The sequence below is a fragment of the Cygnus olor genome, chromosome 12 (assembly GCF_009769625.2).
Source record: "Cygnus olor isolate bCygOlo1 chromosome 12, bCygOlo1.pri.v2, whole genome shotgun sequence".
NCBI lineage: Eukaryota > Metazoa > Chordata > Aves > Anseriformes > Anatidae > Cygnus > Cygnus olor.
The window spans coordinates 3687634-3714782 of NC_049180.1; the positions used below are offsets into that span (position 1 = coordinate 3687634).

Below are 27149 nucleotides of genomic sequence, written 5' to 3' on the forward strand. Positions count from 1 at the left end.
GTTCTGTAGACAGCTCAAACAGCTTAGGTACAGTGTGCAGAAGGAACGCACTGGAGTAGGAAGAACTGTCGGTACAGATTTACTTGGGGATCTTCAGAAAAGACGTGCATCATCAGATAATGGTGCGTCGGAGCTGTGATGCTGGGTAACTCAAATCTGAGTATGTCTTTAGAGGAAGTCTGCATCAGTTATGACACTCCTTTGTGTGCTTTGGTTGGCAGCAGTGTTTTTCACAGAGTTTGACCAACTCGGACACGATGAAAACGGAGGAAGCCAGTCCAGTAAGAAACAGCAGGTCTGCCGAGAGGAAACAGAGCAGAGGTGAACACAGTGGACAGCTGGATTTTGGGCTGGGCAGGGATCCCTAATTAAGGGGCCTCCTGCAGTAGGTATTTGTGCTGGTGTAACTACGTAGAGGTATGGCCTGGCTATGCTTGTGGTAGCTGCTGAATTAGAGAAATGACTGCAATAGACAAGGAATACACAGTCAGTTGGTATAGTCCACTTGATGGGGGGACTACATTACTCTACATTCGTTGGAGTTGTTGATCCCTGCTTCTAACAGCATGCCTAGTGTAGACATGATACAATATAGTATGGTAGAGTTTGCTTAGACTGATGGTAAATGGTAAAATATGCATTGCATTTAAAACTAGTAAATGTTTACCCTGATTATTTTTTTTTTTTAAATTGAGTGACTGCATAATGATCATAGATAGATGTGTTTAAAGAAAGATTATCATACAGAACTCATGGAAAATCTTAGCCTGTCTGTATTTGCATGCATTTATGTGCAGTAAATCAAAATTCAAAACCTACCTTGGGATATCATTAAATACTAGCATTTTTGTATAGCTACGTGTATGCATATAGGTATATGAACTGTTGATTGATTTCCCCTACCAGCAATCTCATGGGAGCTATCACATAGCAACTTGGCAGTTTCAACTGCTTTTTAAAGTGGCTTATATAAAAAAAAATAAAATTATAACTTACCTAGGACTCCTAAATTCTCTGTCTGGAAGATCTTTTGTAATGGAGGGACGTATATAACAGCCAGCTGTCCCAAGAACGACCCAAGCACAGAATACAAGAACATGCGGTTTCGAAAAAAGCCTATTTCAAATATCAGCTTTGTCTAGAAAAAGGAAAAAAAAATAAAAAGAAACATAGCATTTCCCAATCTCCTGTTGGTACGTGAACGTCAGGCTGTTTCTTTGCACGTAAGCTCTATTACTCTTCGGAAAACTGAAGTTACATGAATGCTAACTGGGGCAGAACTAGATAGTTGAAACTGTAGTTGTAGTTGAACAATGATGAATAACTTTATAAAGATGATAAAAATCACACTGTTTAAGTGACTGTAAAACAAACAACAAAAACTTCCTATGCAAAATGTTTGTATTCTAGTGTTTATATAGTGTTTAGTTACTGTTTTTAGACAAGAAATTACTGCTGACACAATGATCTCACCTGAGAGCGGCATGTCAGGGCATTGAAGAGGTCAAAAAACACAAAACATGTGAAAGTCATTGTGGTGGTTCGGGGAGTTATGCCACTTTCTGGATTCTGAAAGCACATGCAAAGTTAAGCCTTACAAAAATAGGTCAATGCAATAGATGAACTAAATATTCCCTTTAATGATCCCTGGCTTCCTAACACTGCCCTTCCTAATCCTTCCCCACTGGATATTTCAGAAAGTTCCCACATAGTTCCTTCAGAAATTGCCCTTCACTTTGTTCTCCACCCTGATGAAAATAAGATATGATTGAAGATTTTCCTCACCTCCTTCCAGAAGACAAAGAGGGTTCCACTGATGATAATTACAGCTGACATGAAGATTTTCAGGATCAATGATTTGCTGAGTATAGTATCCGTAATACAGCGGGGGGGCTGTTTGATGGTATCCCTGTCGACAGGTTCAACTCCCAAGCTGCCTCAAATAGAAGAGCGCCGTGTTTAGTTAACGTGCATTTTCCTGAAATGGTACTGCTGATAGGACGGATCTGGAAAATTAAATTCTTTGAAATAAAGCGTGAGAGATGCCAGTATTCTGGCAGGGTTACATAAAGCCCCAAATTTGTCTGGGAGACCTATGATAAAGGTCTCTTTTGCAAAATGAGCTGCTACAGTTATATTAGACTACCATAGTGCATCATACCAGTAATCCCATCCTAGAGGGAGAGCTAGGTGTGAAATTTTGGCTAACATCCCTTCTGTGATGGAGTAGTTGTAATCAGCAGATGGGTGAGTTTCTTGCATCCTGTGATTTTGGGCATATACACCTATATGTATGCAGAATTTCCTTGCTAGTCAGACCTGCAGGGTGATAGCAGGTGATGCACTTGAGATAGAAGACTGTTCACACTGAAAATGTGGAACAGTTAGCTCGTTAAACCCCAAAACAGGAACATGTAAAACCTCGAATACAGTTGAAGTGCTTTAGGAGGGACCAGAAGGGAACAAAAGTACAACTTCTCTTATATAACTATCAAGCAAGATAAGAAATCATCGCAGCTTGTGTTCCTAAGGCAAAGTCATACATAGTAAAAGCAAGAATATTTTGCTCATTTGAGTCTTCTATACCTTTGGGCTGGGGGCCCGTCCATGATGATGTTGATCCATAAGATCTGCATAGCGTTGAGTGGATTGGGTAGGTTGAGCACTGTTGACAGAGTAATTAGGCTCAATGCTGAAATGCTCCTGCAATGCACAGAAGATCGTTTGTTTGCATGGCCTCACCCAAGAGGTGCCTCCACTGCAGTCAAAGCAAACAAGAACTTACGTGCTCAGCTGGAACCGCACAAAATTTTTTATGTTGTAAAATATTCCTTTTCCCTCTTCTATTGCATTCCTGGAAGGGAGAGGAGAATTTATTAAATAACTAATACTATTCTATGCTGAGCTCCCTGTGACACCTTGAAGACAAGTTATCTTCTCTAGCACTTACCTTGGTTGAAATTCATACCCCGGCTTAGGAAGAGGAGAACAATGAATCTTAGTTAAAATGACTTTATCAACATTAATCAATCTGAAAACACTGGTTCATAGGGCCAGGTTTTGATTCATAAAGCAGGCATGTGACCTATTATATCCTCACTCTACTCTGCCTACCGTGCCCGTTATGAACCAACAAAGCATCGCAAATTATACAGTTTTCCTCTGAGGTTCCCGCATGAGGCATAGAGCACAAGTTATGATCTACCCAGACGTCCAGGAGCTTTTAAATCTCCAGTCAGCTACAGTAACTGGGGATTCTCTATTGCTACAGCAACAAGAAACCAGGGCTTTCGGATGAAAGGTAGCTTTGTCACCACCACCTGAAACAAAAAAAGCCATTGCAGTGCATACAACTGAAAGTGAGCCAGGCCCACACTGAGGAATCAATCTCCACTTACTGCCAGCTGACTTACACGTCCTGCATCTCGGATTTTTCCAGGACTAGTCACATAACAGCCTCATAGCAAGGGATAGCCAGAAAGTATCTGAAGTAAGAAAGCAGATACTGAAAGTCTTTGAACCTACATTACTGTTGAGAAGTCATCGTCCACAAGGATCATGTTGGCAGCCTCTTTGCTGACGTCTGTACCGGCTTGCCCCATTGCAATCCCAATATCGGCAGATTTAAGGGCCACAGCATCGTTAACACCATCTCCTGTCATTGACACAACGGCACCAGCCCTCTGCAGAGCCTGTGGTGGAGGAGAGATGAGGGACTTTGAAGCCAGGAGAAGATGAAGTCCTGTTGGCAGTCACAGGATTGGCACTTAACAGAACTGCTGAACAGTTGTGAGGGTAGACATCAGCAGGCCACATCTATATGGACTGTATAGAGCACATAACCAAACTCGGGACTTAAAATTAAGAGACTAGGTTATCAAGAGTATCCAGTATCTCACAATTCCAGCAGAAGATGAAAGAGGAGACCAAAGTCCTCTTGATACAGCGCTTGTTACTGTCAAGCATCATATTACTAGCATCTCTCAAGTGACCCAGGCCAGGTCTGCAGGAAAAACACTAACGACTTTGTTGTAAACGGTGCCAATGCTCTAGCTTGGGTTTTATGGTCTTTTCGTTTGAGCTGATTGTGCCTTGGAAGACCAGGTGGCTTACAGAACTCCTGAGGCCCACCTACACCTTGTTTTTGTGAGGCCTATAATGGATTTGAGAGGCTTTTAGTACCTTTATGATTTTTAGTTTGTGCTTTGGACTCGTTCTGAAGAAAATTGAAACCTGAAAAACAAAAAATACATTATTGTATGAGATGGACGCTACAGGAAATGGAACCAAGCCTAGTTGTTATATTCAAAACCATTACATTTTTGACAGTGGATGAGAGCTCTGCCTCTGCTAGTTGGTCCAGCTCTTCCCCAGACATGGCTTTCAGCTTCCCATTGCAGAGACCAATATTCTGTCCTGCAAAGAAAAGACCAAAATAAGATCATCAGCTCTGGAAAAAGCCAACTATTTCCTGACTTGAAGAACAGGCAGCAACTGAAGAATTTACAAGAAAATGCTTCTGAATCTGGAGCACCTGGGAGGACACACAGCTCTGGCTCTGGGCTGGGCCGGTCACCCTGTCCTTACTCAACTGGTGTTATGGATGCAATGCAATACCCAGAACTGGAACTGACATTAAATCCAGCCCTCTCTTCTTTGCTGCTTGCACAGTGAATTTCTAAAGGCAAAATGCAAAAAATGCAGAGATGCTCACACTCAGAACATTAGCAGAGTCTATAATCCCAGCAACGCCATTTGTCTCATTTAAGGGTATTACACTTCTGACTTTAAAATAGCAGAATTAAGTAATGGGAATTTGGCCCATAGTTCATAGCTGCCTTATTACTGCGCTTGATATGACTTGGTTAAATGGAAAAGTCAAGAACTCAGTGACACTTAAAACCTATATAGCACAAACAAGAAGAATGATAAAGCTGATTATTGTTAGGTAGCATAACAAAACATTTGATTGATCTGACAGACAGAATACAGACCCACAAGAAAGAAACTAGGTTTGCTACCTATAGCCACAGCAGTTTCCAGAGCATCTCCAGTTATCATCTTTACTGATACACCAGACTCAAAAAGGACTTGAACAGCTTCTCTCACTCCAGCCCTGGGGGGATCGATTATTCCAACCATACCTAAAAAGGTTAGCTTGCCAAGTTCTGGCCCTGAAGCCAAAGCGAGTACTAGAAAAAGAGGGAGAAAAAAAAAAGAAGACAAAAGTAAATTATTTATAATTAATTTCCATACATTAAAATGAACATTTAGAGGAGATTTTAACTTTCCAGTTTTCCATCTGAAAAAGTCATTAAACCCAGATATTCAGATATTCTTGTATTGACACAAAAGTTTGCTGTTCTCAAATAATACCGGTTTATGAGAATCAGAGAATTTCTGTTTCACAAGTTTCCCTTAGGATTTATTTCTGTCTAATTTAATGTCTACCAAGTCTTGCCTAAATGCAGGTGTATTAAAAAACGGGACAGTGCAACATCAGAGCAGACACTATTAAACTGCTATGCTAAACAACAGTGCTCCTGTGAAAACAATTTTTATTTCTAAATCTAAACTGTAAGAAGGAAATTCAGTTAAACCAGCAAAACTTCCATCGTGTAAACAGCAAGGCTCTGAACGTTTTGTTTCTGTTCCTGGTGCCTAGCTGTATCATTCAATTGGTCTTGAATAACTCAAGGATATTTTGCCAGGGGTTCATGCCAGTGTTGCTTTGATGACTGAATCACAAGCTCGCAGCAGCTGCCTTAGCTAATCGCTTTTCTTTTGAAAGGTGATTTGCCATTCACAACATCAGATGAGTCAGATATCGTAAAGCAAGCTCCGTACATGAGTTAGTAACTGCATGACATAGGACTGGAGAATATGTACATTAACTATACATTCTTCTAGACCTGGTTCCCAAGACTTGTTCTCATCTAGTCACATCCTGGGGACATGCACAGGAGATGGTGTCTTTGTTATTGTGTGAAAATCTAAGACATTTCTGAGATGATGCTTCTAGCGATGAAGGAAATGGCACACTTATAAAACTTCTCTAGGCTGTGCACTGACATGAAGTCAGGATCAAAAGGAGATTGTTAAATTTGGTCCTAATAAAGAACTGAACCACACTTCAAATGAAAGTCTCAGTGCTCAAATCCATGCTCTGATCCCCTTTCAAAGTTCCTTTTTGTTGCTTTAAAAGCAAAACTTGGCAGAGCAGCAATTAGATCAGGTTCAGCTTGAAGCTTTTCAATGCCACATTCAGACTGTATCCCAGACAATCACAACGCTTCTGGAAAGAAAAACATTCACCAGAACCAGTGCTTATTTTCAGCTCCTTTCACTTTCAGTAATTTAAATCCAGAGGAACAAAAAAAGATATTAAAAAAAAAAAAAAAAAGATTAATGGTAAGCAAGCATCCAGCAGGCCTAAGACAGGATCCTTGGCAAACTGACATGTATTATAAAGAGATCATGCAAGTGATGCTAGGGATTAAGCCTTTGCCTATCCTAACCAGAATTGAGCCAGAAAGTATTAGGGCATAAGAATCTTAAGGGACACAGACAGTAAAGACTGACCCCGTAGACCTGAGGAGCCCATTCGTTTTTCTTCCTGCTGGTAGATGGCTTTCTGCTGGGGTGTAAGCGTTAACGAGATGCCACTGCTGTTATACATAGTGCAATATCGAATAACTTCTTCAAATGCTCCTTTCATAAAGTAAACATCTTCCTGATCCTTTAAAGTAAGGAGATAATATACTTTATTGAAGAAAGAAAAGAGAATGTTTTAAAAATACTGATAATACATGAAGTTTTACATCTTGCATAAAAAATATCTTTTCTTTGCTCTTTTACCTGTTTTGTAAAATTTCCACGTGCATGTGTTATTTATAGGATGTGAGGGTCTTGCTCTAGCCTTTTTTCATGCTCAGCCATCACAGACACAGGCAGAATGGTAATGAAAAGGTTGGTGAGTTTTTAAATCAGAGCACAGTATCAGCTGAGACAAGCTCCTTAAGCAGGTAAGGAAAAAAAGGCCAACATTTTCTTCCAAACAAACATCAAATCTTTCTTCCCGTCAGTTTTATCCAACAGCTTTTGTTTTCCTGCTCAAACCATTACATGAAAAGAGTTATCTTTTCCCATTCAAGCACAGCATTAGAAACTAAAATTACACCCAAGTCAGGAATTTTGAGGTTTGTGCAGTTTTTCTTCCAACATAGTTAACTTTTGAGAGCGCTATTTGCTAAAGAGATACCATTTCATGCCCATTGTCGGAGTGCACAATTAGGAACACGAAACCAGCCAACAGCACTGTTTGCTTTACCTGATTTTTCAGCGTGCATTTCACGGCCATCCACTTTTGTTCAGAGCTAAACGGAATTTCCTTCTTCCTTACATAAATATCTTTTATGTCAGCTAATTCCATCTAAAGCAGAGTGAAATAAAAAGAGCACTGTAATGCTAAACAATATCAAAGCTTGTCTATATTTTCCATGGTACAGTATACTTCAAGAACCGATGGTTGACCAGGTACTTCCAGGCAGTCATATTTGGTAGAGCTCAAGAGAAAGCATGTGGAGAGTAGAACCTCTGTTTCAGAAACACCTTTTCCTTTTGGTGCCTGACATAGGATGAATTAAATCTCAGCCTGAAGCTTTTGCAAGAACTGCTGGCTTTTGCAAGAGCTCTGCACTGCTGTCCAGGCCCTTGGTGGGGCTTTGGATCAAAGGTGGCTCAAATCCTTTCCCTGAACCGATGGCAAAGTTCTAGGTTGGGCTCCACGGATTTCTTCCAGCCCAAGCTCGGGCTCCCCCACTTCAGCTATCTCCCAGCTGCCCTACTTGAAAGAAAAAAGGAAAATTGCAAACAACTGAATAGTCTGTTACAGGTGTGGTTTCAAATTCTTCCCTGATGAGTTAAGCTCAAAATAAATTCACCACAAGAAGACCCTTCAGCTCTGACATGTGACATTCTGAACCAACACACGTGCCTGCCCTAGCAGCACACACTGCACTCTGTGCACAGTTGCAGCCATCAGAAATAGCTTCCATTCTTTCTCTGCCCCTGCTCCACCAAAAAAAAAAAAAAAAGTAAATAAATAAATAAACAAAATAGAAGAGACAACTGCCCACATGTTCTGCTATTGATTGGCTACTCAGTGGCAGAGCAGAAGAAAGACTTACATTTAGCATTTAGGGAAATAAAATGTCATTGTTTTCAAAAAATAAAAAATCCAAACAACTGGTTTCACTGGTAGAGTTGCAAGCTTAAAAATTAGGAGGCAAAACCAGGTATCTGTACATCATTTCATCAGCCACCTTCTCTGCTTTACAGCCCACCTGAGGTCTGTGGACCACAGGCTGCATAGCATGGATAAAAGGTGTTTTATGGCTCCCTACCTGTGAGTATGAATACAACACTAATAAAAATAAAAATATTGTTTTACACAATTATGACCAGAAAAAAGGTAAACAGCTATCAGATGATCCAAATCCAGGATGACCCTATGCTATGCTTTCTAGCACGGCCAGTTCTTGCTCATTTTTTATACTCTCGCCTTTCTCCTGAACTCTTAATTGGCATTCACAGAAAATATATAAATAGACATTCTGGCTTCTGCTCAAAAGAAATCTATTATGCAGCATAATTGCACAGATTAACCAAGCAATACAATTACTGCTATTAGCACAGAAGCTCAGGGAAGGTGGTTGTCTGTGACAAGAGTGTTACACCAAAGACGTGTACATCTCCAGCCCCAGGGAGAAGAGACAAGGAAAGACTAAAGCCAGTCTGTGGACTTTAAAGAAGTCTGATCACTGCTGTCAGACTTACAATTCCAGCTTTTATTTTTTATTTTAATTCTGAAATGTTTTAAATCTCAACAATCTTACCTTCATTGCAAGGGCCATGAGAGCTCCTTCTGTGGGCTGTCCTATCACATTGTTTTTCCTGATAATAGCGTTATTGACTACACAGCCAGCCTAGAGAAAGAAACATATTTACACGGTTTATTTTTTCCACAACTAAATTCATAGTTTTTTCATCTCTTTAAATGAAATAAAGAGAGCTTAGAGAATGAAAACAACTACATCCCAAAACATGTGCTATTCCCCATAGCAGCACCTCTTGAGTTCAGTTCTTGTGCTTTCTAAACCTGCATAATCCACAGGATATGCCAACATTTTGATAAAATATTACATTTTGCACAAATTAACATGAAGCAAAACATGATATGTATCAAACCAGCTTGATAAGTCATGAAAACTCAGTTCCTCCTACTGTTGCTTCTAAAGTGCAGTATGCGTACAGTAAAGCCTAACCTCCATTTGAGGTTCCAGCTCACATCATTTCACTAGCCAAACACTCTGCTTTAGTCTACACTTGAACGCACAAGATGTTGTTTAATGCTAACACGAGATCCAGAGACCATCACAGTGCATATATATATTGATTACACAGCTGGCTAAAGTCTACGGTCTGTCTGCATAAAAAAACCTGGACGTGGTAATGTTAATTGCTCTTTCCCCTGCCAGAGTTGTATTTTGATCCAAAACAGCAATGACACTTAACTTGATGACTCTGGTCTCTCCCTATATGTCCTATGATTGCTACCTTTCACCAATAAGCTTCAGGTTTCATATCATATTTACTCAGAGCCGTTCTATGTGACTGCTCTTGCAAGGCAGTTTATTTTAGAAATACAAAAGTGGTGTTTTCACACTCATTACCCAAAGTGATCTGTGCAAATTCAAATTGAATGTAAATAGGACAAGCTGTTTCATAATTTATACTTACCTCCACTAGTTTCCCGACTGAGACATTGGAAAATTCTTTAAGAATTTCCTTTGATGGCAGAAGATAAACATTTCCTTCTCCGTTGTAGCCCACCCCACTGACCTGAGGAACAGAGACAGAAAGAGCAAATTTCTCAGTGTCAGGCAGGACTATACTACGTTTGTGTAGAGTGTGGTGCAGTTGAGGAAATTTCTGATTTTGAAGGTATTCTGGGATTTTTTTTTCTAGCTCAAGGCAATGCTTATACGAATCACTGCTGATAATGAATGTATATTATTAAGAATACATAAGAACAAAAAGAATTGGCTTGTCTTCTGAACTCATGGCAGACAAGTTTGGCAGCAGTCTCTCAGCTCAGTCAAGAGATCCAGTCCAGATCCAGTCCTTTGGTCGCAGTGGGTTCACTGGCGTTGCTCAAGCTCCATCCCACTGATGCAGGGTAGCCTGAATCTCCACTACCTTAGGTTTCACAGGCCTGCATTTTTCATCCACTTTACGTGCAGGTAAATGAACCAAATGAAAATATGAAGTCACTCATAATAAATATTCCTACAGTAGGTGGACCCACAAGGGTCAGTGTCGGGTTTCAGTGTTTGCAATAATTGCAGAGCACAGCAGATGAAGTCAATGAAGAACTTTGTTTATGGCATCTGAGCAGCTTTTGTACACGCAGCCCCACCTCCGCCTGTCTCCAGCACTGCAAAAGTCCCTTCTCTTTCACACAACCAGTGACGTACAAGAAAGAGATGTTTTAGGACTGACTCAATATTCCTCACTTGGGCCTCACTGAACTAAAAGCAAATTGGCCCCACTGAGCTGGAATAGGAAAGGCCGTATCACCACCTCGTCCGTACCTCTGCCTGGAACCCGTCCGAGGTCACAAGCCGAGTCACCGTCATCTCGTTGGCTGTCAGAGTGCCTGTCTTATCTGAGCAGATGACATTGCAGCAACCTGATGCAGGGAAGTTTTTAATCAGAACTCATAAATCACGCAAATAATGAGATCCAAGGCCCCAGAAGGAGGAGAACACGTTCCCCTGATGCTGTTTAAACTGCACCAATAAGAAAGGGAGAAAATACCAACAGATGGATGAGTTGTGAGGAAAGGATGAAGGGAAAAGAATTTGATTGCACTTCAGGGTATCGTGCACAGAATTTGGTTGTGAGATGTGCTAGGAGACATCTGAAGATGTCTTTATGTTGTCTTAAGAATCAGCCTGTGAGCAGTTGGAGAAGGCCCTCATCTCCAGGGAGGTGACCAACGTACCCAAGCTGCAGTATTACACCTGAACAGAACAGCTCTTACATTCGGAAAAGAATTATCAAATTCGCACTCTGCCACATGCTTCCTCAAACGGGCCGTTTAACCCGTACTTCCCTCTCTCTAAGTCAGGAACAACAGCACTCCCTGCCTCCCCAAGGAGTTGTGAGGCTGCAAAACCACCAAACCTGTTACCAAAAAATACTTTAAAATCCACACTGAAGAGTGGAAGCTGCCCCACTCATGCTCTGTTTTTGTGGCCATAAAGCACATTTGTTCCAGAGCCCATTTACACCAGAATACAGCAAAAAAATGAGTTAGCGGTCACCACAGGCTAGTTTCTACTCCTTAAAAAAGGAAAAACATGACTTTAATGCAAAAAAGAGAATCAGACTTCAGCTCCCTTCTATGTCTGAATATCTTTCATTGCTTTGGAGGTGACCACGTGGCTTAGAACAGACCCGTGAACGTGGTGACCACCAGGTAAGAGCCCAGAAAGAATAAATAAGATTGGGCTGCGACCAAATTAGTTGCGATTTTGATGGATTAGCACAGAGAAAAGCTATCACCCCCAATATTTCATTTTTAATTATTTACAATCAAAGAATCAGGTAAAGCAGAAGGATTGTCTTTCTCCTTTTGAGAAATGTAACAGATGCGGTGCAATTTTTGTGCAGGAGAGTACAACTTTTTCCACGCTTCAGCCGTCTTGCAGAGTACCTGGACATCTGGCAGTTATGCCTATTTGGGCACAGCCCTTCCAGAACAAAATTCTTACTGAGATAAGGCAGTCTCAGATGTCCTGGGTCAGAGCAGGTACAATAAAGCGAGGGTGATAAGATCCCTTAAACTGCAGAACAAACAAGGGTAGTTCAAACAATAGCAGCATTTCTAAGTCAGACAAATCTTAGCTGAAGATCCGGCTGTGCAGCAGACATTTGAGATTACTCAGGCTGGGCTTGGCATTTGTTGCACATTTTAATGAGTGGGACTAAATGCACGTCTTCTCCTTCATCTAATTGCCATACTGACCAAGGTCAGAGTAGCAAAGCCTGGAATACGGTGACCTGGGGATGAGGGCCAATTTGAAGGTAAAGGAAAGTGAAATAATACTTTCATGACAGTTTATTTTGCCCTGGAGCTGCAAGAATTGCTGGATGCCTTCTCATCGACCTCTCAATCCCTATTTTCCATGACTCTTTGGACATCAGGGAGATAGCTGCACAGAAGGGCAGATGGTTTTGTCTATGTTGCCAGGCTTAACTTGAGGGGCTGCAAGGTTTTTTAGCCAGACAGCAAAGAAGCAGGCAGGAGGGACCTGCAGGATGGTCCCACAAAATAGAGAGAAATGAGAAACCAAGCCTTAAACCCAAAACAGGCATGCCTGCAGAGAAGCACAAATTTTGAAGCAGATGAACAAACCATGTGGCTCCTTTGCAGCCTTACCTAAGGTTTCTACTATGGGCAGCTTCTTCACAATCACTCTTTTCTTGGCCATCCGGAGGACACCCAGCACCAGCGTTACGGTGACCACGATGGGAAGGCCCTCTGGGATGGCAGCCACCGCAAGGCTGGGGACAGCAGAGAGACAACGTCTTCAAAATGCGGGTCAAGCTGCAAGGACTGACCAAAATGTGCCAAAGGGACATCTCCATGGGGGCAAGTTTTCCGGCTTATATGCAAGCGTCTGAGTGGAAGCACACAGAGCTTACTGTTGGGACTACTGGCACACCATAAATACACAAGCAGGATATTTATAGAACCCTTCAACCTTTTTGGGGGGTGATTGTGATGGAGCAATCACTTTTCTTTTTCTCATTGCTGAAGAGCAATATTTTCTGGCTAAGTAGGAATTTAAGGGCTGGATTTCATTCATTTAACATTCTGATTATGGAAGTTGAATATTCCCTAGCATCGTAGTTCACACATTAGCTACTGGCCACATGCAGCTCCACATCTCCTACATGTAGCTTTTTTTTTTTTTTTTTTTTTTAAAGGACTGATTTCGGAGCCATGACAACGCCAAACAACAGGTTTTGTGGGCCATACTAAAAACACATGGTTTATTATGTTTGATTAGGAGGTTGCGCATGCATTTCATGCCACATAAAATGCAAATTCCTGTCTTTATAAGTAAACCTAGTAAGAACAGCAAAGGCTAATATTTGCTGTTGTTACACTCCCACTAAATTCATAGTACAGATGAGGACATAGTACAGGAGAGGACATTCATGGCAGGATGAGGTGGAAATGTCAGTGATGATTTTCAAAATACTTTGTTCAGAGGAAATAAGGAAAAAAAGATTTGAATTTGATTAATTTCTAAAATTAAGTAAACCCTCATACTTCTTTTTCTATTAAACTCTATTGTAAAGCAAACATTAATTGCACCAGTGTAAGATCAATGTGTACTTATGAAGAGCCTTATCCAAGTTCTCTTTTGTGGATTGTCTATTGTTTTCAGCAGTAAACTCCCTGGGACATATTTCATTATAATCAAAGAGAAAGGTGCTCTCCAGTCCTCACCTAACTCCAATTGTGAACATGCTGAGAAGATGCTTCCCTTGTAACCAGCCAATGAGCATTATTAAACCTGGTGGGGGGAAAACATCCGATTAAAATACATTTATACATCTATAATCTGCTTTAGTTGCTGTTGGGGAATGGAATATGCAATGAGGCCCCCAGATCTCTCCCTCCCAGGCATCTGTGCTTGGACACCCCCATCCAGGTAAGCCATATCACCAAGTACTTTTGAAAAAAGTGGCCCTGGATCACAGAGGGCTCTCACAGCTGACCATGCAAACACAGGCATTGTGTTCAACTCACCAATTATCCCAAAGGAGAAAAGAGTGAGTTGCTTCCCCAGTCTGTCCATGCTTTTCTGGAGAGGTGTTTTGGGAGTCTGCAAACAGAGAACAGCTGTTTTGATTTGCTTATTATGTAAGATTAGAATAGGATGGTAGGCCAGAATGACTGCCCCACACAGTCCTGGTTATGATTACTGTGGTCCTTACTGCTGCCCCATGTACCCTAGTGCTTATGCACCCAAAGCCCAAGACCAAGACCCAATTAGTTTTATAAAACCTCATCTGTGTTGGTTGGTTCAGAGATCTAGCCTGTGAAAGCTTGGCATGTGTAGAAGTAAAATTTTATATATCTAGAAGAAATTGAGGGAAAAACTAAAGAACAAGGACAAGAAGCCATGCAGTTTAGGTGTCCCTTGGTCACACACAGACATTCCATAGCAGAAACAGAGACGGACCGAGTGCATTAACTCTCAGGACTGCTCCTCCTCACCAACTTTCATCCAGCACACCCACCATTTCCAGAGTTACACAGAGGTTCCTTTACCTCTTCAGCTTGCATCATTTTGAACACCTCTCCAAACTGTGAGTTTTCACCCGTCCCAATAACTATGCCCTGAAAAGAAGGGAAAAAAAAAAAAAGAGAGAGAGATGCAAATGAAAAAAATCCTATTTGGAAGATTCTGTGACAAATATCAAGTAAAAGGTTGCAAGTTACAGGACTCACTTTTCCCTTCCCGTATCGCACCAGGGTCCCCATGAAAACAACATTGCTCAGCGTGGTTATGTCTCCGGCTTCCAGCAACACACCATCAGTCTTGTTGCAAGGCTCAGCTTCTCCCGTAAAACTGGATTCATCCACCAGCAGATCTGTAACCTAATTAAACCCACATATTTCTGGCACTGTTAAAACAATTTTCCAAAGCAGGCTCTTGTCCATATAGCTATATTTACCTCTATTAGCCTGAGGTCTGCAGGGACCCTATCGCCAACAGAAAGATATATGATATCTCCAGGCACAAGCTCTCGTGCTAGAAGATGCTGCAGTTTTCCTTCCCTTAGGCTACATTAGGCAAATGGAAAAAGAATTAAAAAAAAAAAAAAAACAGGCTTTATTCTTTGTGCAGACTTGGGAATATGACTGGCAGGGGAGCAAAAGCCCTGCTCCAAAGAGCTTCCAGTGTACATAACATACAATCTGCATAACCATGAGCGTGCTCCCCATTGGGCTCAGTTTTAATTCTTAAACAGATGGGCAACTTACAGAAGATTTACATTTCAGCAGTAATTGACTTGAACGGCACTTAGTAGGTAGGAGTGACAAGAAGGTGTGCTTTCCCATTGCTCACACTTTAAGTAGTGACGTGCTGATACCTTGATTGAAAAAGCTTGAAAAACTTTAATGACTGGTGTTTTTTATTGTATTGAAAGTATCACCCTTCAAGCAGATAGATGCTTATAGTGTCGTTATGTTGTAAAAATAAATAAATAATTTAACAGCAGTGTTTGTAAGATCCAAACCCAGGTGAACTTTGGAGCAGAATAAAGCCCTACAGAGCTTTGGAGACGGAATGTTTCCTGAGCCTCACGGCTTATTTGTGTTGGCTGTGACAGGACCAGTTTGCAAAGACACAAGCAGGAAAGCACAATCTAAAGCGCTGATACCGAGCATCAAAGCAGCCGGGCGCGGGCACCTGCCATGCCCCACAGCTGCCACACAGGCAGTGGCATGGCCACGTTCACACGTGGCCGGCTGTAAGCCTCTGTGTCCGTGTGTACGGACAGCAAGGGCGGTTTTTTTTAGTTTAAAACTCTTACCCCTTGTCCTATCACTATACTCCCTGACAGAATCCATCCCCAGCTTGCCTGCAGCCCCCTTTAGGCACTAGCAGGCCGCTGTAAGGTCTCCCAGGAGCCATCTCTTCTCCAGGATGAACAACCCCAGCTCCCTCAGCCTGTCTTCACCTCCCAGACACCGCTTTCTCATCAGACACATGACGACCTGAAATCATTTTCTCCACAGGTTGGTTCTGCCCTCATAACCCAAAGGACGCAGAACCACCGAGCCAGGCAGCCAGCCACGCCTCACCAGTTGCACTCGGGGGGGACCAGCTTGTTCAGTTCTTCCAGAGACTTTTCCGAGCGATACTCCTTTGGAAAAAGAAAGGAGAAGAAAGCCAAGTTACGTGTGTGACCTGCTCATGGCACAGCCCCGGCTGTGGAGCAGAACCCTGGCCGACGTACCTGGATGAAGGCCACGGTGACCACAATAAGCACCGCCTGTGGACAGAGAGGTGTTAGAGGCACGGGCACGCCGGCTCTAGGAAGCAAAGGGTTGGGTGACAGGGGATGTGCCACCTACCATGGTGATGCTCGCTGCATCCTCATATTCTTTAGTGATGACGCTTACTAAGGCAGAAGCCAGCAGCAAGAGAATGAGGGGATTTTTAAACTGGGAAAAGAGACAAAACAAATATACCGCAAATATATATGCGGTATAAAGTTAAACGTGGTCTGAGCTGGTCTCAGAAAGGATTTAGAGGTGCTGTTTTGCTGTAGGGACTTTGCTGCCCAGACAGAGCAGGTGCAGTGCCCATGGCCAGACTACATGGGACAGCCAGCATCAGGGACTGCAGGACAAGGCAGAGGCTTTCACCAAGACACAAAAATTTCCTCTCTTTCCTCCCAGCTGCACAGGCAAGGCTTGTCTATGCAGCCATATAGCGCAGGGCTGACTCTAAAATCTCCTTAGAGTCAAGAGAGGTGCAGACAAAACCTTTTATTGTCTTTTCAGAATATGAAACCAGAAATCCTCTCTCTCTCTCTTTTTTTTTTTTTTTTTCCCTTCTCATTAATCTGCTAAGCTTTGCCCTGGTCCCAGGTGCCAGCACTGTACCAGTCAGGTGCTGCAGTCCCAAAATCATGGAAAACATCACCAAAATCAGCAGAGGCTTGGGAAAATCATGTGCTTTTGGAGAGTTCCTTACTTTTCCCCACACACTTTTAAACATGGATTTTAAGGACCTTACTCATACTTGAGAAAATCTCAGCACTATTTAGCTAATGTAGGAATTGGTGGAAGTGAATCACATTGAAGAGTTTGTTTGGTGTCCTCATAGGAGAAATACCTTTTTAAAGTAGTCAAGGAAGAGTAAAAAAACCTCCTAACACTTCACTGTTTTTGAAAATAAAAAAAAATCTTTGAAGAGATTTAGTGATGCTTACATCAAACTGCTAAAAGAGTATTATTTGCATAAAAAAAAAAAAAAAAGATAATCCATGCAATAAAGTCTTTCAAAGAAAGGAAAATCTTCATTATCTAGCTAAAATAAAACCAAAGCAAGCAAAAATAAATAAATAAATAAATCAGTCAAATTGCTGGCTGAAAACACACAAAAAAATTTAAACCACCTTTCTTGTTTGGTTAAAAGCTCTGAAAGAAAGGTGAAAGATACATTAAATACTGATAAGAGTAGTTAACAAAAGCAAGACTCAAAAATAATTCAGTTGGGGAAAAACAGGACAGCACATCCCACCTTCTGCCAGGCTTCTTGGGTGCAGTTGGCTTGAAGGGCACCAGTGACTGCCAGCGTAACCAAAATCACAGCTATGGATGGTTTTCCCAAACCTTTAATGATTTTATCACTTGCCTTAAAGGGAATAAATGTGCTCCAGAAACCAGGTCACCGAGCTATAGCTTTTGATTTGCAGGCTGCATGGAGATAAAAAGGTTTATTTTTATTTTAAGATGTTATCTCCACTTTAAATGAACCCACATCTGCATCTCACAATGGCTTTCCTGTGGGAACAGACAGTTTCAGTACCCGGGGCACATCCTGTCCCAAGGCTGAATCCAGGGAAGTCGAAAGCCTGAATGTTTCAACATACAGACACTCTCGGGACACCTCAGCCAGGGAAATGAGAGTCTGTGCTGAAAACCCCTACCTGGTCTAGGTATTTCTTCCATATGGGCTCTGTGTTATCTACTGAAAATTCATTCCAGCCATGTTTCAACCGGCGCTGTAGCACAGAAGTCTCCGAGAGTCCAGTGTGTAAATCAACCTAGCAGGAAATCAAAGCAAAACAACTTTACACATTGTAGAATAGTCATAGAAGAAGGTGTAAGGCTAATCTTTTTATATTAAGAAATTGTCAGTAGACTGGGCATGATGCTCATGATTCAGTGTCACAAAGGCTTGGGGCTGCTCTTTGAGCAGTGTGTGGCTCCACAGCCAGCACAGTGTCCCCCAAAATAAATCTGCTGCTTTTCTGCTTAGGTACTTGGTTTGTTGAACTGTAAGACTTGACCATCAGTTCTCACAGGAACTGATAAAATAAGCATAAAATATATATATATTTCCATTGGTGAGAAATTATACAAGAGATGACAAATTAGAAAACCACACTGCAGCAGGGGTGCCCGTGGTTTGTTCCAGGTAGGGGATGGTGGCTGGGCAGGGCAGGACATGGGGCCAGGCTGCGTGGGAGCTGCAGAGAAGTCACCCAGGATGCTAAAACCGCGTGAGGAGTTTTGCCTCTGAAATGAAACCTGCCACAAAAAGCAGGGGAAAAAGGGCTGCGTGCATTTGCACAATGTTTCCTAAGGTGCTGAGGATAATTTGGGTCAACAGGTGTGCAGCCTGCAGACTGTGATGCTATTTTCACAAGCACAGCTAAAACACTTACATTTAAGGCTTTTGCCAAGTCTTCTTTATGGCATTTACATGCATCTTTTGGGGGCAGAATAGTCACCTCCTTCTCCTGCTCAATGACTTTCAGCTCGCATTCCTCCTGGCTCTGCAGAAAGGAGATAAAGCGCTCGTTAGGCAAGAACCCCATTAACAGAAGCCGTTCAGCATCTCTTCACCTCTTCCCCCTAGTCCCATTCCCTTATCTCACCAGCCCTATGGCTCCACAGTTAGCTAAAACACATCCCACATCGCAGCGCTCTATAATACTCACTAATTAATCCTCAAAGCCAGGCGTACCTCCTTATGCCCAGCAGCGAGGAGCTCGGGCACCCACCCGTGACCCCTCCAAGGACAGCCGGTGGCTGGGAGAAGCCGGTCCTGTGCAGGCAGGAGGTGGTGGCACAACCCTCCAAGCAGAAGCCCCTTCATTTGGGTGATGGCAGAGCAGGAAATTTGCTGTGCTCTACCCGCAAAGTGCCTGATGATGTTGTTGTGTTCAATACCGTTCAATAATTAGCCCAAATACTGGCACTTTTGATCACCCGTGCATACATCCAAATAGTCAGCGACAATTGAAGGAGCTCAGTGTAACCCCCCAGCCCTGCAGCATCCCAAACAGCCCTCGTGCCCCCTTCCACACAAACACCTCTGGTCGTCTTCCACCCACGTTTCCCAGCAGAACAGACCACAGCTGCGCTCTGCCCCCTTGCTGCCTTCATCTCCACACAGCAAGGTGACAGGGATGCTGGCAGCATGCTTCACCCCCCTACAACCTCCCTTCCCCTCCACTGTCCCCAGCTCATCTCCCTTGAGAGCTCCCCCAGCTGCTCAGCAGAGGAGGGAAGGTAAAAATTGGGTTCAGCTGAGTGTTTTTCTGAGCCTTTGCAAAGATTTTGATGCTGCCTTGGTTGAGAGGCTGAGCTTGAACCTTTTTTTTTGTTGTTATCAGCTAGTGGAAAGCAATGCGATTAGGAGCTGGATTACCCAAAAGTCAAACACACAGCAGCACCATGGGCAGGAAAGCATGCAGGGCTCTGCTGTTTGCAGGGATCCTGCCCAAGATTAGCATTTTTCCATGCCAGTATCTTCCAGCCCACTGCACGCTTGATGCTCAGAGCAAGGAAAAAACATTTTCCCTTGTTAAAAATATAAACTTGTCAGAAGGAAAAATGAATGGAAAACATGAGATAGAAAAACTCTCTGCTCCAATGGGAGGAAGCAAACCCCCCCTGGTGAGGCTGGGCAGGGGATGCTCGCTCACAAGAGGCTCCTTTCCCACCTCTGCAGCCATTTTCCATCTCCAAGCAGGAGAAACCCTCTTAAATCTCACCCTAACTTCTCCCTTTCATGATAAAAAAGACATAAACTGGGGCATTTGCTGAGCTCCTCTTGTTGCTCTTCCCTTGAATGCAGCAATCCTGGATGCTGTGAGTGGAGGAGGCTGGGTGCTGCGAGGGCGAGCGCGGTGCTGAGGAGCCTGGCAGGGGACGCTCAGCCCATGGGAGAAATTCAGCACCCAGGGGGTTTTGGGGTGGAAACGCTCAGGCTCAGGTGCTCAGCAGCACCTGAGCAAGGGCTTGGAGGATGTCAGAGATGCCTGAACCAGTATTTGGGGAGTTAGCCCTTCTATGAATACTCAGGAGGTGTCCAGGAACATCCAGAGTTCTGCAGTCCAAAGCCTGAGGTAGATGCAGAAAATCTCTCTTCCTTATGTTGCAGCGCTCCTGTTATTGCTGTTTAAGCAGCTTCTGCAGGCTCCTCCGTGCTGCCAATGGCACGAACAGGTACCGCTGCCTCCGAGGAGGTTGTATTTTAATTAAAGGAGACGGAGGTGGGAAGAGACACGGGCAGAGGCGTAACATGCCTGCAGTCCCACAGAGCTGCTAGGAGAAGGCAGACCTGCCAGCTCCCCGCGCTATCACTGCTATTTACCCTCGGAAAGGCCTGGAGGAAACGAATGACAAGAGCACACAGTGCGCGGCCGCGAATCAATAGCCAGGCCAGCAGCGCCGTGCTCCTTGCAGCCGGGGCTGCTCTGCAAGGAACACTTTTCCCGTGAGCTGATTTCTACTGATCAGCTTGTGCCCAACAGTGATTTGCCTGGCACGGCTTCTCCTCCCAGAGCAGCTCCAGTGATGCCCAGCTCGGGACTGTCTTGTGCATCACTCCTTGTCTACCTTTTAAACCAGATGTGGGCTGTCAACATTATCAATGCACACTTTTAACCTTTATCCCTTATACATAATTCAAGCACAAAAGCGTGATGCCATAGAGCAGGTTAGCAAGAAGGAGGAATTGCAATATATCCCCTGCTCGGTGGGTTTGGGAGATGCTGGGGACCTGGAGAGGCCCCATCCATGCAGCAGCCCACCCCGTGCTGCTGCTGCCCACACCGCTGCATCCCCGGCCCCAAAACGATCCATGGATTGTCACACTGAGCAGCCGTGCCAACAGGGAGAGCGCAGGGAGCACGAAACCCTCGCTGTGTGCTCTGGCAACCGGCCCAGAAGAGCAGTTCTTGAGCTTTCCACTCCCCCAGCTCTGCTTTTCCTGAGCTTTTGGATATTTCTCACTCCCCGTCTTAGGTTACTTTGGACCAGCTAGTGTATCGTAATCTGGTCAAAAGTGGGCTGGGTTATTTAGTCTGACAAGGAACCCTTTAAAATCTTAAACAGAAACCCTCTTCTTGTCTATTCTTCATGCCTACTGAAAAAAAATAAACCAGACTAATCCCTCAGAAGCCCTTCGGGCTGCTTTTTGGGCACACGTGGCAGCTGGTGGCCTGGGGAGCTGCGTTTCAGGGGCACAGGAACCCCCCTGCAGCAAACCCCAGCCCCTCGAGCAAGGGGCTGCCTCGCTGGGCTTCCTTATCGGAGCCACCCGGTCCCAAAAGGACCAAAAAGCCAGATTTAAGGCAGCTTTGGTGCATAAGGTCTCCTGGGAGGGAGCTGCTGCAGCCCCAAAACCTCGGGGGAGCTGGAGGGAGTGAGTTAACTCCTCGCTTGCTGGATGCTTTGCAGAACGCAGAAATTGGGCTTGACACCTCTGAGGGTTTGAAAAAGGGTGCATAAGGAGAAGCTGTACCACTGCTTTGCAGAAGCAGTCCCATGGGCTCTCTTTCTTTACCTGGAAGGCGAGCTGCACTATTTAGTTTTATTTTGAGGGCATATATATAATTAGGTACCTGCATGGTAGGGAAAATATTCTGGTGAGGATGCTCTGCAATTCTGGAAAGATGTAGGAACAGAGCCTGTGATATCGGTGCTTCCTGCCATGGCTACTGAGACTCTAGTGGATTAAGTGCTATGGGAGAAAGGACAAAAAGGGTTTTGGTGATGCGATGTGCCTGGGGCAGGAGCCAGCTCTTTCTAAACCTAAGAGAAGAGCCCCTAAACCACAGCAGGTGCCCGGTGAGCTGGCAGGAGATCCTGGCAGGGAGCTCCTCTCCTCTCCTGGTGCCTTCCGAGACCGTAAGGGTGTTCCCACCTTGCCCTGACTTCAGCTCTTTGGGGATGAAGGAACCAGTGACCAGATCTGGGCTTGGATGTTCTTCAGGTTTCTGCAGGAAAAACAGGGTTCTCTTCAACCGAAAGTCAGTGCTGCAAACTCCCTGTGATTCTGAATGTGCCACTGTAGACAGAGAACTGAAACTTTATGCATCAGAGTCTCTACACCAGCTGCATTTGTGCTTTGATGTGGAAGTTAACTGTTCTGCCACCTCCAGATAATGCCATCGGCAGAGCCCAAGGGCTGCCCATCACCTTGCAGCCGCCAGCGCTGGGGCTTCTCCTTCGCTCACTGCAGTCCGCGTATTTATGCAGCCAGTGTATTTATCCTGCTTGAGACTCATCGGATCACCTGGACTCACATCTTTAAGGCCCAGGACAATCTTTTTGACCTGGCCACTTAAGAACGATAAAACTGAAAGTGTTCTGTGGCTATTTTCAAATAAAGAAGCAAAATATCATCCTTAGAGGAGACACGAGTCATTTACCAGACTAAATCACAGTCTGGGAATATGCTCTTGATTTATCAAGTTGTTTAAGGCATGGCAGTTACTGAGATTAATAATAATAGTGGCAAAATGCAGAGAATTCTTTGGTGACTTTATATAGAATAAATTGGGAACTCCTTTCAGGGGTGCAATAACTGCTGTTCATTGCTCTGCCCCAGTGCAGCGGCTTCCCAGCAGTCACCCAACATACTGGCTTGGACATTGTTTGGATTTATTTAAGCCTCACTGTGACGGCATTGTAAAAAGGTTTTTCTGGTGGGTATCTAAACGATAGCAACATCTATGTGGTCTTTGGAATCAGATTATTCCTGACACCCTCGAGTCTCTGCAGACCTGCTCTGAAGTCGCTCCATCACTGCGCTCACCCGTTATGGGTTCTTCCAGGACTTGCCTGGAAGTCGTTTCCCCACTGCACTTGCACGTTGCTGCCTACTTCCTATGCCTGCAGCCAAAATGCCAACCGTTTCCCCATCACGTTACACAAGTATGACGCTGCACGGACTACAGCTCAAATTCAGGCAGGGTGTACGTTTGTCAGTAAATATGTATCATTATTTATTTTGGCACGATGAAAAAGTTACTGCCAAAGAACAAGCCAGCCTAATTGCCGGCGGCATCCTGACTACGCAGGATTGGAAACCTCAGCTTCCTATCAAAGCGAGATTACAGAAATTTCTAATCTCAGCGGCACCTTCCTCTCCTTGGGGTTTCGAGCTGTGTTTAAGTGGCACAGAGCAGCATCACACAACACACTGCATGGTGCGTGGGGTAAGAGCTCAGCATCTTCTTTTCTTCTCTCTGTTGCCCTGACCAACCCCCTGCTGGAAAGACAGGACTCAGAAATGATCAGAGGATTAGCTGAAATGACATCTGACAAAGGCCTCAGTCAGAAAGGAACACAAGCATCTTGAAACGTATGGATGGTGTTGTGGGGACAGGACTAAAGGCCAACCCTAGGTGCTAAAAGAATTAGATCAGGTTCATGTAGGAGGGCACCTGATGTGTCCGTTGTGTGGGTGAAAAATGGGTCTTGAGCAATGGTAATCCCTGTGCCGAGCAACCACGTGATGATAAAATAATCCCAGCCTGTGAGTTTCAGTGGAGAGAAAGCAACAAGAGTAACAAACGTGACTCCCAAACCACCACCAGCCACTCTCTGACCCATCTGTGAGGGTACCAAGGAGCGGTAGTGAAGGGAAAAATCGATGTTCATAGATCAGCATTTTTCAGGAAAAAAAAGTATTATGTCAGAGTTATGAGCAGAGCTGCCCAGCTCATCTCGGCCACTCATTAGCAGTAATGAATGCAGGCAGAGCACACAGACAGCCCGAGGGGTCAGCCGGGCTGTCCCAGCCCATCTGCTGCGGCCTGAGCTGTGCGCCCTGCCCGTAGCACGCAGCACGCGTATCCTCATCTTGTCCCGCTGCCTGGTAAACATCAGCAACTTCGTCCTGCTTACAGGGAACAATTCGGCTCTCAGGGCACGGCCACAGCAACACCAAGTTAGCAGCCGGACAAAGCAGACCAGCAGGCAAAGGTGACAGATTCAACCCCAATCCTACAAATTATTTTTGGCAGGTCCAGGCAAGGGACATAAGAAATCCTCACCTCCTCTTCCGGCTCGGCGCTTCCCAAGGGCTGGTATTTCTGCGTGAGGCGGACGAGAGACCTTTTCTGGAAGAGTTTGGCGAAGCCTCCCTCGACCATCTTTGCTGGGGCGGTGGGAAGCGCCCCGGGGGCCGCGGTGCCGCTGCCACCCTCTGCGGCAGGGCTCGAATTCCCCTGCAGGCGCAGGGCTATGGTTACGGGCGGGGAGAGGCCGGGTTACCTGCTGCCAAGTCACGCCTTCGGCTGCAGGTGCCAGAAGGAGCCTGCGCACCTTTCGCCCATAAAACCCTGCCAGGGGAAACCTGCGAGTGTTTAAGACCCATATGAGAGCACAGAACGTGCAGGTACAGCACCCAAAGGGCACCTAGAGGTCTGTGGTTTCCTCTGCCCGCTGAAAACGTGCAGCAGGAGGAGCATTGCCAGGTGCTGCGTATCGGGCAGGCAGGGAGCTTGTTTCACCAAGGCCACTGTGCATCACACGCAGCACCGAGCCTGCTTGTAAACTTCTAGGCTGGAGAAATCCTGTCTGAGAAGTGCTTCGGTCAGCAAAACACCGGCACTTATAGCTAAACATACCAGGAGAGGGCATAAATGCATAACGTGTGTGTAATGGGAGCCCCCACCCCTCTCAGAGGTGAACCCACAGTGAGTTTGTGGTGCTTTTCTATTAAAAAACAACAGGCTTTCGTTTGCCAGAGGGGAATGTTTTCATGGTGGATCTTGACATGTGGGTAAAGTTAATTGTTTGCGTCTTTTTTGAAGATTTATAGCTGTCTGTCAGGGAGCATTGTGCTCTGGTCTGCACCAGGAAACCTATGTGCTCTCTCAGGCAGCATGGCCACAGGATTCACTTAGGCTTAAATTGTCCCTGTGGTGTAAACTGCATTCAGGGAATCAGTGTCATTCCCAGACAAAGAGAAAAAGTGTGCAATTTCCTGCAGAAGAATAGTTTTCTCCCAGGATCTTCAGGTGCCACCTTCCTGGCTCTGGGTCAGTGTCGGTGGGTGGTGGCACCCAGACCATGATGGGACCAGGATCCCAAATTCTCATCTGCGTGACAGCTCGTGGTGCCCCGCACCTGGCTTAATTCACCAAACAGATGCCTTCCCACAGAGCATTTAAGTTTTATTTGCACCTCCCATGTCCCGGTTCTAGCAAACAGTGAGGAGCCACAGAGGATACCCCGCCAGCACGATGGGGTGTCAGCCACTGATCATGCACGTCCCCACATGCCATGCCCCACTGCGGCAATCCGGAGGGAGGATTTATTCCCAAAGGCTGAGGGGAAGGCAAAGCGATTGGGAAACACCCTGCGAGCAGCTGACCTCTTGTAAAACACGGCTGGGACTTCCTACCTCCCTCGGCTCCTGATTGAGAAATGCTTTCTTAATGACCCAGAGCAGATGTGTCAGGAAGATGAAGGAAGTTCCTGAATCAGTGCAACAAGGCTCCTTCCCATGGGAAAACATCCAGGATCATGCTTTGTGCTGATTTTCAGGCTGCTCACATCCAGGCCTTGCCCAGGGTTTCAACTTACCCAGGCCTTGAAGGCAACCCGGGCTCCCAAAGGCACCAGAGGTTCAAACCTTCCAGAAATCTATGGGAATCATGTGGCAAAACGTCCTAGAGCTCAGCATGCTTTGATCTGTTCCCTCCTTCTGTGGCCTTTGTAAGGAGCAGGAGGGCAGGCAGCTGCAGCCGTAGTCCCGATGGAGCACACACTTCTGGTCACCTCAGCGCACTTGGCCTGGTCACGGCCTGGAGACCTTACTGAGTCGCTCCTCATGGCTCTGATAGCAAAGCAGCAAAAACCATTTTCCCCCTCTTGAGGCTGGCAGGAAGATTTGACGGGGTTTGTCCTTTCCTTTCTCACCCCGAGGCCTCACCATCGCCCATGCAAGCAGCACACAGGAGGAGCTCGCAGTGCTGCTGGGGCTGTACGATCCCGAGCGCGGTGCTCATTAGCCCCGCGCTGCTGACAGTGCGGCTAATTGAGCAACAGACCTGTGCTGTCGGTTTCTGTATTTAACCTCCCCCTCTTGGCCAAAAGCTGCTGCTAGTGGAAGCACAGGGAGCTTGGCATTGCATAAACAAGCCGGAGGAGAGCAGAACCCAGGGTATCCGTGAGGAGGACGGAGGCCAACGTGCCATGGTCAGCGTGGAGGCACCCGCTGGGTGCTGGGTCTGGAGCCCCACACCTCTCAGGGACCTACCAAGAGACGCAGGGCATGGAAAGGAGCAGGACGTGGTGAGAGTAAAGTGCCACAGTCATCACATGTCATGGGCTGCTATCCAGCAGGCCTGCGGATCATGAGAGAGTCGTTCGGGCTCAGGACCATGCCCACGTCTGTCACCTTTATGTTCATTCAGTCCTGAAACATGAGGTTGCGTTTTAGCACCAATGACAGTGAATAAATGCAGAAAGAAAATGTAGTTATTGCTGAATATTAACCATGCATTCTGCCAAGTTGCTGAATGAAATTTCAGTTTATTGCCGCTTTTGATTTCTGTCTGTTAGGAAATCTAATGGAAAATCCATGTGTTGTGCTATCTGATGGTTCAGAAAACGCTGGGAATAAACTGAATCAGGACCACAATGTAAAGAAAACAACACTAATACAAGTTGTATTTCTTCATTCTTGTCACATATAATTTTCACACTATAAAATAATAACACATAATTTTCATACTATAATAAAAATAATAATAATAATAAAAAAACACACAGCAATTATACTACCTTTATAGTATTTCCTATTTAATTGAATAATAAAGCTGGTCAGACTCCAGTTCTAAGCAGGCTATTCAGAAAACCTTTATTTATTTATTTATTTTAAAATAGATCGTATCTGTTATGGATTGGTTTTCATATCCTGATATGCAGGATCTCTCCCCCCCTCCTGGGCCTGGCACCTTGGAGGCTTGATTTAGAGGAAGATGTGTCAGCCAAGCAGTCTAAGCTAAGG

At 44.7% G+C, this 27149-nt stretch overlaps 1 protein-coding gene across 1 annotated transcript; it reads right to left on the reverse strand.

Moving 5' to 3' along the window:
- Window positions 1-10: 10 nt before the first annotated feature.
- ATP2C2 (ATPase secretory pathway Ca2+ transporting 2) lies at window positions 11-24282 on the reverse strand. The gene is made up of 29 exons (XM_040571548.1): window positions 24184-24282; window positions 22052-22119; window positions 19228-19273; window positions 18556-18666; window positions 17815-17931; window positions 16232-16321; window positions 16114-16149; window positions 15959-16020; window positions 14824-14932; window positions 14597-14746; window positions 14417-14485; window positions 13892-13967; window positions 13589-13655; window positions 12509-12633; window positions 10656-10753; window positions 9802-9903; window positions 8898-8987; window positions 7331-7432; window positions 6583-6739; window positions 5022-5192; window positions 4319-4416; window positions 4183-4233; window positions 3526-3692; window positions 2786-2854; window positions 2587-2703; window positions 1786-1933; window positions 1474-1569; window positions 997-1138; window positions 11-297 (listed from the first exon to the last, which is right to left on the reverse strand). The coding sequence occupies exons 1-29, from the start codon at window positions 24280-24282 to the stop codon at window positions 185-187; spliced, it is 2946 nt and encodes a 981-aa protein (XP_040427482.1). The 3' UTR covers window positions 11-184.
- Between the last annotated feature and the right edge of the window lie 2867 nt (window positions 24283-27149).

What these genes read in the sequence shown, in the direction of transcription:
- ATP2C2 (XM_040571548.1), bottom strand. Translation starts at nt 24,282, where the DNA reads ATGGTCGAGGGAGGCTTCGCCAAACTCTTCCAGAAAAGGTCTCTCGTC. An exon ending in GGAAGAAATACCTAGACCAG is followed by an intron (nt 16,322 to 17,814) that starts GTAGGGGTTTTC and finishes CTCTTTTCCCAG; the next exon opens with TTTAAAAATCCCCTCATTCT. An exon ending in TTTCTCCTTTGGGATAATTG is followed by an intron (nt 13,656 to 13,891) that starts GTGAGTTGAACA and finishes TCCCCCCACCAG; the next exon opens with GTTTAATAATGCTCATTGGC.